Below are 11,179 nucleotides of genomic sequence, written 5' to 3'. Positions count from 1 at the left end.
CGGTTGTTGTCTCACCATCACCGTTGCTTAGAGGTTCAGGATGTGTCCTAAATGGCATCAAAATCCCAAACATAGTGCACTACTTTAGTCCAGAGCCCTATGGGACTTGGTCTAAACTAGTGCACACTACAAGGGAATAGGGTGCCATTTGGGACACAGCCTGAACCAGTAACCAACGGTGATGGTGAGACAACAACCGCCATTTGCAGGTTCTGTAACGGCTCCGTGTTAACTGGGTCAACAAGGGCTTTCCTCCTCCTGTGTTACCTCCCAGGCGGCCAACACCACGGCATCCCAGGATAAGCCCAAGAGCCCGGTCCCAGCCCGCGGTGGAGCTGGTGGGGCAGGGAAGGGGAAGGCCAGGGTCAAGAAGGGCAAAGGAGGCAAGGCCAAACCCGAACCTCCGGAAGAGACGGACCCCAGGAAGTTGGAACTACGCAACTGGGTAAATAAATAACCAGTTCTGGTTACTGATAGGCCGTCACACAGTACACCATATTCACCCTCAAACATATCAATACACTATATTCAACCCTCAAACATATCAATACACTATATTCAACCCTCAAACATATCAATACACTATATTCATCCTCAAACATATTAATACACTATATTCAAACATATCATTATACTGTATTCAACCTCCAACACATCAATACACTATATTCATCCTCAAACATATTAATACACTATATTCAAACATATCATTATACTGTATTCAACCTCCAACACATCAATACACTATATTCAACCAATACATATCAATACACTATATTCAACCCTCAAACATATCAATATACTATATTCACCCTCAAACACATCAATACACTATATTCATCCTCAAACATATTAATACACTATATTCAAACATATCATTATACTGTATTCACCCTCAAACACATCAATATACTATATTCACCCTCAAACACATCAATATACTATATTCAACCATATCAATACACTATATTCACCCTCAAACACATCAATATACTATATTCAACCATATCAATTCACTATATTCACCCTCAAACATATCAATACACTATATTCAAACATATCAATACACTATATTCACCCCTCAAACACATCAATATACTATATTCATCCTCAAACACATCAATATACTATATTCATCCCTCAAACATATCAATACACTATATTCACCCTCAAACACATCAATATACTATATTCAACCATATCAATATACTATATTCAAACATATCAATACACTATATTCATCCCTCAACCATATCAATATACTATATTCATATCATTTCTATCTGAAGCAGTTATGTAGAGGGTAATGCAAGTCAACTCTTTTAATTCATATTTTAATGAGTACTTATTCTTCCTGAACCGTGGTGTCAGGGTTCACCCACCTTTCATTACCACGACAACACTGATGCTAAAAGGTGTTTTATATATATTTACACACTTTGAGGTTGGAATAATACTGGGAAATGTAGAAAATTATGATAATACCCTTTTAGTGTACAGAGCTGTTTGAAAAGACCGCCTGAAAATTCAGCCTGTTTTGGTGTGATGGCGTTTTGGCCTGTCTGGTGACATCACCAGGTGGTAAATGAGTTCATAGACCAATAAGAAAGAGAGTTCCCAAACCTCTCTGTCAATAACAGCAAGTATTCAGTTTTCCCGTCACAACTCAGACCACTCCAAGACAGTCCTCGCTAAATTCTTGCTTGAGAAATTGCTCTTTGCTAAGAAGCTAATTTTGTTCATTTCTGATTAAAAAAATGTATCTTTATGATCAACTTATTGTTACCCAGAAATGATTTGATATAGAGATTAAAACGGCTTCATTTGGACCTTTATCATTCTGTAACGCTGCCCCCTCCTGGACAGACCCCACTTGTCAGTGGTGGTAATCCATAGCTTTACTGTCTCCTCTACTGTCTTCCTGGTTCCTCCAGTACTGTAGGTGAACTCTGTGGAGCCGGACATGATGGATACCCTGGTGCTGGACAGGGTTATGGTTAATGTGTCTCTCTACTGTAGGTGAACTCTGTGGAGCCGGCTATGATGGATGCCCTGGTGCTGGACAGGGTTATGGTTAATGTGTCTCTCTACTGTAGGTGAACTCTGTGGAGCCGGCCATGATGGATACCCTGGTGCTGGACAGGGTTATGGTTAATGTGTCTCTCTACTGTAGGTGAACTCTGTGGAGCCGGCCATGATGGATACCCTGGTGCTGGACAGGGTTATGGTTAATGTGTCTCTCTACTGTAGGTGAACTCTGTGGAGCCGGCCATGATGGATACCCTGGTGCTGGACAGGGTTATGGTTAATGTGTTTCTCTACTGTAGGTGAACTCTGTGGAGCCGGACATGATGGATACCCTGGTGCTGGACAGGGTTATGGTTAATGTGTTTCTCTACTGTAGGTGAACTCTGTGGAGCCGGACATGATGGATACCCTGGTGCTGGACAGGGTTATGGTTAATGTGTTTCTCTACTGTAGGTGAACTCTGTGGAGCCGGACATGATGGATACCCTGGTGCTGGACAGGGTTATGGAACATCTTAGAGCTAGGGGTCCCGGTAGCGGGATTAACTTCCGGTGAAGCTGGAGGGGAATTCAAATAAATAATCATAAAAATTATGGATATTAAACATTTAGGTATATACAAGTGTCTTATATCGGTTGAAAGCTTAAATTATTGTTAATCTAACTGCACTGTCTGATTTACAGTAGCCATTACAGCGAAAAAATGCCCTGTGATTGTTTGAGGACGGCGCCCCATATCAAAATTTTTTTCCACCGGCACAGGTTTTATAAATTCACAAATAGCGATTAAATATTCACTTACTTTTTGAAAATCTTCATCTGATTTGTCATCCAAAGGGTCCCAGCTATAACATGTAGTGTCGTTTTGTTAGATAAAATCCTTCTTTATATCCCAAAATGTCAGTTTAGTTGGTGCCATCGATTTGAGTAATGCACTCGTTCAAAATGCAGAGAAATAATCCGAAAATCTTTCGCTAAACTTTGTTAAAACAAGTCAAAATAAGTTTCTAATTACTTCTCAGACACCCTAAAATGTAATTAAACTATAATATTTCTTACGGAAAGAAGTATGTTCAATAGGAAACCGATTGTAGCAGGTGCCTCCTGTCTTCATAGGGCGCACAAACACGAATTTCCAATACTGTGTCCCTGTACTAAAACTGATATTTATTATTTGTTTTGGAAGTTACAAGCCTGAAACCTTGAACATAGACTGCTGTCACCCTGTGGAAGCCATAGGAATTGCATCCTGGGAGCTAATTTCCAATATGCCCTTGTACTCGCCATTCTAAGAGGATGGTCTGTAAAAAAAAAATCATCTGGTTGGTTTTTCTTTGGATTTTCTCCAACCATATCTATTGTGTTATATTATCCTACATTATTTTAACATTTATACAAACTTAAAAGTATTTTCTTTCCAATGGTACCAATTATATGCATATCCTGGCTTCAGGGCCTGAGCAACAGGCAGTTTACTTTGGGCACGTCATTCAGACAGGAAGTGGAGAGAACAAAGAGGCCTAGCCCTAAGAAGTTGTAATTCATTTCAATGTGTTTCTCTACTGTAAGTGAACTCTATGGAGCAGGCCATGATGGATACCCTGGTGCTGGACAGGGTTATGGTTAATGTGTCTCTCTACTGTAGGTGAACTCTCTGGAGCAGGTGGTTAATGTGTTTCTCTACTGTAGGTGAACTCTCTGGAGCAGGTGGTTAATGTGTCTCTCTACTGTAGGTGAACTCTCTGGAGCAGGTGGTTAATGTGTTTCTCTACTGTAGGTGAACTCTCTGGAGCAGGTGGTTAATGTGTCTCTCTACTGTAGGTGAACTCTCTGGAGCAGGTGGTTAATGTCTCTCTACTGTAGGTGAACTCTCTGGAGCAGGTGGTTAATGTGTTTCTCTACTGTAGGTGAACTCTCTGGAGCAGGTGGTTAATGTGTTTCTCTACTGTAGGTGAACTCTCTGGAGCAGGCCATGATGGATGCCCTGGTGCTGGACAGGGTGGACTTTGTCAAGCTGCTGATAGAGAACGGTGTCAACATCCACCACTTCCTCACCATCCCCCGTCTGGAGGAACTCTACAACACGGTGAGACAGACAGACAGACAGACAGACAGACAGACAGACAGACAGACAGAGACAAAGAGAGAGAGAGAGACAAAGAGAGAGAGAGACAGAGAGACAGAGAGAGACAGAGATAGAGAGAGACAGAGATAGAGAGACAGAGAGAGAGAGGGAGAGAGAGAGAGACACAGAGAGCGAGGGAGAGAGAGAGAGACACAGAGAGAGAGAGACAGAGACAAAGAGAGAGAGAGAGAGAGACTATTATCTACCTCACTTTCTTTGGCAATGTTAACTTATGTTTCCCATGCCGATAAAGCCCCTTGGATTGAATTGAATTGTTTATGCTGTTTGTTTTCACAGAGGCTGGGCCCAACAAATACACTGCACTTTGTAGTTAGAGACGTTAAAAAGGTAATGTTTCCTTCTATTATTCAACCTTTATTTGGACAGGGAGTCAATGACATGTTTACAAGCAACAATATAAAGGTGTAATGACTGGTTTCATAATGTTGTAATGACTGGTTTTATAAAGGTGTTATGACTGGTTTTATAAAGGTGTTATGACTGGTTTTATGAAGGTGTTATGACTGGTTTCATGAAGGTGTTATGACTGGTTTTATAAAGGTGTTATGACTGGATTCATAAAGGTGTAATGACTGGTTTTATAAAGGTGTTATGACTGGTTTCATAAATGTGTTATGACTACCCTCTGTAGTAAAGTGTTACCTAATATTGACCTCCTATAGTAAAGTATTACCTAATATTGACTCCCTATAGTAAAGTATTACCTAATATTGACCCCCTATAGTAAAGTGTTACCTAATATTGACCCCCATAGTAAAGTGTTACCTAATATTGACTCCCTATAGTAAAGTATTACCTAATATTGACCCCCATAGTAAAGTGTTACCTAATATTGACCCCCTATAGTAAAGTGTTACCTAATATTGACCCCCATAGTAAAGTGTTACCTAATATTGACTCCCTATAGTAAAGTGTTACCTAATATTGACCCCCTATAGTAAAGTGTTACCTAATATTGACCCCCTATAGTAAAGTGTTACCTAATATTGACCCCCTATAGTAAAGTGTTACCTAATATTGACCCCCTATAGTAAAGTGTTACCTAATATTGACCTCTTATAGTAAAGTGTTACCTAATATTGACCCCCTATAGTAAAGTGTTACCTAATATTGACCCCCTATAGTAAAGTGTTACCTAATATTGACCCCCTATAGTAAAGTGTTACCTAATATTGACCTCCTATAGTAAAGTGTTACCTAATATTGACCTCTTATAGTAAAGTGTTACCTAATATTGACCCCCATAGTAAAGTGTTACCTAATATTGACTCCCTATAGTAAAGTGTTACCTAATATTGACCTCTTATAGTAAAGTGTTACCTAATATTGACTCCCTATAGTAAAGTATTACCTAATATTGACCCCCATAGTAAAGTGTTACCTAATATTGACCCCCTATAGTAAAGTGTTACCTAATATTGACCCCCATAGTAAAGTGTTACCTAATATTGACTCCCTATAGTAAAGTGTTACCTAATATTGACTCCCTATAGTAAAGTGTTACCTAATATTGACCCCCTATAGTAAAGTGTTACCTAACGTAGTAACAGAAAGGTAATTTAAGGTGAAAAAAGTAACAGTATAATGATGATGGTTGGTTGGTGTTTCAGGGAAATCTTCCACCGGATTACCAGATCACCTTGATCGATATCGGATTGGTCCTGGAGTTCCTGATGGGCGGGGCTTATCGCTGTAACTACACCAGAAAGCAGTTCCGTACCCTTTACAACAACCTCTACGGTGTGAAAAGAGTGAGGAGAAACACTCCCTTTACAGATCTGAATATAAGACACTGAACTCAAATATAAACACAACATGTAAAGTGTTGCTCACTATTTTTCATGAGCTGAAATTAAAGATCCCAGGAATTTTCCATACGCACGTAAAACATATTTATCTTAATAAATGTTGTGCATACATTTGTTTACTTCCCTGTTAGTGAGCATTTCTCCTTTGCCAAGAGAATCCATCCACCTGAGAGGTGTGGCATATCAAAAAACGGATTTAACAGCATGGTCATTACACAGGTGCACCTTGCGCTGGGAACAATAAAGGGCCACTCTAAAATGTGCAGTTTTGTCACACATCACAATGCCACAGATGTCTCAAGTTTTGAGCGAGCGTGCAATTGGCATGTGTAACCAATGTGAAATGGCTATCTAGTTAGCGGTGGTGCGCTAATAGCCTTTCAATCGGTGACGTCACTTGCTAAGAGAGGTCCCTGGTTCGCGCACGGGTCGGGGCGAGGTGACGGACGTAAAATTAAACTGTTACACATGCAGACCACAGGAATGTCTTGCCGGAGAATTGAATGTTCATTTCTCTACCATAAGCCGCCTCCAACGTCATTTTAGAGAATTTGGCAGTACGTCCAACCGGACTCACAACCGCAGACCATGTGTATCCGCGCCTGACCAGGCTTATTCACCTGTGGGATGGTCTGAGACCAGCTGATGAAACTGTGGGTTTGCACAACCAAAGGATTTCTGCAAAAACTTTCAGAAACCATCTCAGGGAAGCTCATCTGCGTCCTCGTCTTCCTCACCAGGGTCTTGACCTGACTGCAGTTTGTCGTCATAACCAACTTCAGTTGGCAAATGCTCACCTTCGATGACCACTGGCACGCTGGAGAAGTGTGCTTTTCACGGATGAATCCCGGTTCCCACTGTACTGGGCAGATGGCAGATAGCGTGTATGGTGTTGTAATGGGCAAGCGGTTTGCTGATGTCAACGTTGTGAACAGAGTGCCCCATGGTGGCGGTGGGGTTATGGTATGGGCAGGCATAAGCTATGGACCACAAACACAATTGAATTTTATCGATGGCAATTTGAATGCACAGAGATACCGTGACGAGATGCTGAGGCTCATTGTCGTGCCATTCATCCGCCGCCATCACCTCATGTTTCAGCATGATAATGCACTGCCCCATACACAAGGATCTGTACACAATTCCCGGACGCTGAAAATGTCCCAGTTCTTCCATGACCTGCATACTCAGCAAACATGTCAACCGTTGAGTATGTTTGGGATGCTCTGGATCGATGTGTACGACAGCTTGTTCCAGTTCGCACAGCCATTGAAGAGCAGTGGGACAACATTTGACAGGCCACAATCAACAGCCTGATCAACTCTATGTGAAGGAGATGTGTCTCGCTGCATGAGGCAGATGGCGGTCACACCAGATACTGACCAATGACTGTCTGTATTCCCAGTCATGTGACATCCATAGATTAGGGCCTAATGAATCAAATCAAATCAAATGTATTTATAAAGCCCTTTTTACATCCGCCGATGTCACAAAGTGCTGTACAGAAACTCAGCCTAAAACCCCAAACAGCAACGCAGACGTAGAAGGACATTATTTGAAATAAATAACAAATTTATTTCAATCGACTGATTTCCTTATATGAACTGTAACTCAGTAAAATCTTTGAAATTGTTGCGTGTTGCATTTATATTTTTTGTTCAGTGTAAATAATAACTTTAATAATATAATAATAATATATAACGTTAATACTAACCAGAATGCTAATGTTAATCATGCTAATTAATGCTGTCCCCTCCCTTGTTTTGTTTCACAGCCGAAAGCTTTGAAAATGTTAGGACTGGAGGTGAGTCTCTCACTTTCACTTAGCACCGTTGTTCTATTTAGCGCCATTTTATATTTACATATTGTAACTACCCTGGGTTTATAAGCGCGGAAATCGACTCTGCCGCACGAGCATGGTTTTGCGGCACAGTCGATAGCGCGCTGGACTTCGGGAAAGAAGGTTGAGGGTTCGAGGCCTGCTCCCTGCCTGTTTCATTATAATATCATCCATACCAATACAATAACCACTTTAATTACTTTCTGTATACAGGCGAGAATCCACTTAGTCTTCCATTGACATCAATGCATTTCTAAGTAAACATTTGACTTCAGCGAAGTGAAGTTAACATTCGCCCTACAGCCAATACTTCATATTTCTAATGTCCATCTGATTCGTACCAGGACGACGAGCCACAAGGAAAGGGCAAGAGTAAAGGGAAGAAGAAGAAGAAAGAGGAAGAGATCGACATCGATGTGGACGACCCAGAGGTCTGCCGCTTCCAGTACCCGTTCCATGAGCTGATGGTGTGGGCCGTTCTCATGAAGCGCCAGAAGATGGCTCTGTTCCTGTGGAAGCGGGGGGAAGAGGCCATGGCCAAAGCTCTGGTGGCCTGTAAGCTGTACAAGGCCATGGCCCACGAGTCGTCTCAGAGTGAACTGGTGGACGACATCTTCCAGGACCTGGAAAACAATTCCAAGTTAGTGAGGGGCTAGCTAGCAGGAAGGTTTCAATCTAACAGTGTTGGGGTCAAGTTAGTGAGGGGCTAGCTAGCAGGAAGGTTTCAATCTAACAGTGTTGGGGTCAAGTTAGTGAGGGGCTAGCTAGCAGGAAGGTTTCAATCTAACAGTGTTGGGGTCAAGTTAGTGAGGGGCTAGCTAGCAGGAAGGTTTCAATCTAACAGTGTTGGGGTCAAGTTAGTGAGGGGCTAGCTAGCAGGAAGGTTTCAATCTAACAGTGTTGGGGTCAAGTTAGTGAGGGGCTAGCTAGCAGGAAGGTTTCAATCTAACAGTGTTGGGGTCAAGTTAGTGAGAGGCTAGCTAGCAGGAAGGTTTCAATCTAACAGTGTTGGGGTCAAGTTAGTGAGAGGCTAGCTAGCAGGAAGGTTTCAATCTAACAGTGTTGGGGTCAAGTTAGTGAGAGGCTAGCTAGCAGGAAGGTTTAAATTAAACAGTGTTGGGGTCAAGTTAGTGAGGGGCTAGTTAGCAGGAAGGTTTCAATCTAACAGTGTTGGGGTCAAGTTAGTGAGAGGCTAGCTAGCAGGAAGGTTTCAATCTAACAGTGTTGGGGTCAAGTTAGTGAGGGGCTAGCTAGCAGGAAGGTTTCAATCTAACAGTGTTGGGGTCAAGTTAGTGAGAGGCTAGCTAGCAGGAAGGTTTCAATCTAACAGTGTTGGGGTCAAGTTAGTGAGGGGCTAGTTAGCAGGAATGTTTAAATTAAACAGTGTTGGGGTCAAGTTAGTGAGAGGCTAGCTAGCAGGAAGGTTTCAATCTAACAGTGTTGGGGTCAAGTTAGTGAGAGGCTAGCTAGCAGGAAGGTTTCAATCTAACAGTGTTGGGGTCAAGTTAGTGAGGGGCTAGTTAGCAGGAAGGTTTCAATCTAACAGTGTCAGGGTCAAGTTAGTGAGGGGCTAGCGAGCAGGAAGGTTTAAATTAAACAGTGTTGGGGTCAAGTTAGTGAGGGGCTAGCTAGCAGGAAGGTTTCAATCTAACAGTGTTGGGGTCAAGTTAGTGAGGGGCTAGCTAGCAAAAAGGTTTAAATTAAACAGTGTTGGGGTCAAGTTAGTGAGGGGCTAGCTAGCAGGAAGGTTTAAATCTAACAGTGTTGGGGTCAAGTTAGTGAGGGGCTAGCTAGCAGGAAGGTTTCAATCTAACAGTTTTGGGGTCAAGTTAGTGAGGGGCTAGCTAGCAGGAAGGTTTCAATCTAACAGTGTTGGGGTCAAGTTAGTGAGGGGCTAGCTAGCAGGAAGGTTTCAATCTAACAGTTTTGGGGTCAAGTTAGTGAGGGGCTAGCTAGCAGGAAGGTTTCAATTTAACAGTGTTGGGGTCAAGTTAGTGAGGGGCTAGCTAGCAGGAAGGTTTCAATCTAACAGTTTTGGGGTCAAGTTAGTGAGGGGCTAGCTAGCAGGAAGGTTTCAATTTAACAGTGTTGGGGTCAAGTTAGTGAGGGGCTAGCTAGCAGGAAGGTTTCAATTTAACAGTGTTTGGGTCAAGTTAGTGAGGAAATTCAGGAAGCAAACTCAAATTCCAAATAAGAAAATTGGAATTGTAAATGGAATTGACCCCAAACTTGGAATAGTCCTTTAGGATGCTGGTTTTTCTGTTCACAATTCAACCCTCGGAAACTAAGTCCTAGTCCAACCCATTAGTGTATCATTGTTCTGGTCCATCCCATTACTGTATCATTGTTCTGGTCCATCCCATTAGTGTATCATTGTTCTGGTCCAACCCATTAGTGTATCATTGTTCTGGTCCATCCCATTACTGTATCATTGTTCTGGTCCATCCCATTACTGTATCATTGTTCTGGTCCAACCCATTAGTGTATCATTGTTCTGGTCCAACCCATTAGTGTATCATTGTTCTGGTCCAACCCATTAGTGTATCATTGTTCTGGTCCAACCCATTACTGTATCATTGTCCTGGTCCAACCCATTACTGTATCATTGTTCTGGTCCAACTCATTACTGTATCATTGTTCTGGTCCATCCCATTACTGTATCATTGTTCTGGTCCATCCCATTACTGTATCATTGTTCTGGTCCAACCCATTAGTGTATCATTGTTCTGGTCCAACCCATTAGTGTATCATTGTTCTGGTCCAACCCGTTAGTGTATCATTGTTCTGGATGTCTGCTGCTTCTCGGTTGTAGTTTTCTGTCTTGTTGTTTTTCTCACTCTGTTTTTCTGTACATTGTATTGAGGCTTTTGTTAAATGCACTGAAAATAAACAGTGATTTGATACCTAGATGAAAACCCACAACTGACCATCAACGTCTCCCGTCTTCCCTCCTCAGAGAGTTTGGCCAGCTGGCCTACGAGCTCCTAGACCAGTCCTATAAGCACGATGAGCAGGTGGCCATGAAGCTGCTGACCTATCAGTTGAAGAACTGGAGCGACTCTACCTGCCTGAAGCTGGCTGTAGCCGCCAAGCACCGAGACTTCATCGCTCACACCTGCAGTCAGATGCTGCTTACTGATATGTGGATGGGGTGTCTGAGAATGGGCAAGAGGAACGGCTTCAAGGTGGGTTAAAGTCCTGAACACGGCCAAGCGATAGCAGAGAGCCAATGAACCCATTTACCTGTGACTGTATTCATGATACAGCACTGCCTTCCGTGCCTTATTGCTTTATAAAACTGTTACCAACATACTAAAACAACAATGAATTATATATTCCCCCCCCAAAAAAAATATTT

At 42.2% G+C, this 11,179-nt stretch overlaps 1 protein-coding gene across 1 annotated transcript in view; it reads left to right on the top strand.

Moving 5' to 3' along the window:
• Positions 1 to 238: 238 nt before the first annotated feature.
• LOC139567078 (transient receptor potential cation channel subfamily M member 1-like) overlaps positions 239 to 11,179 on the top strand; it is a gene marked incomplete at its 5' end in the record, with an annotated part of 29,298 nt that continues 18,357 nt past the window's right edge. Inside the window, 7 exons of the mRNA XM_071388557.1 lie at positions 239 to 445; positions 3,979 to 4,113; positions 4,450 to 4,500; positions 5,784 to 5,924; positions 7,756 to 7,785; positions 8,166 to 8,461; positions 10,778 to 11,006. Of these exons, the coding sequence (XP_071244658.1) occupies positions 239 to 445; positions 3,979 to 4,113; positions 4,450 to 4,500; positions 5,784 to 5,924; positions 7,756 to 7,785; positions 8,166 to 8,461; positions 10,778 to 11,006 (1,089 nt within the window). The remainder of the gene's footprint in view (positions 446 to 3,978; positions 4,114 to 4,449; positions 4,501 to 5,783; positions 5,925 to 7,755; positions 7,786 to 8,165; positions 8,462 to 10,777; positions 11,007 to 11,179) is intronic.

Source organism: Salvelinus alpinus, unplaced genomic scaffold (assembly GCF_045679555.1).
Source record: "Salvelinus alpinus unplaced genomic scaffold, SLU_Salpinus.1 scaffold_42, whole genome shotgun sequence".
In the NCBI taxonomy this organism is placed as follows: Eukaryota; Metazoa; Chordata; class Actinopteri; order Salmoniformes; family Salmonidae; genus Salvelinus; species Salvelinus alpinus.
Note: the sequence above shows the minus strand (reverse complement) of the source record. Positions and strands in the feature narration are given on the sequence as shown.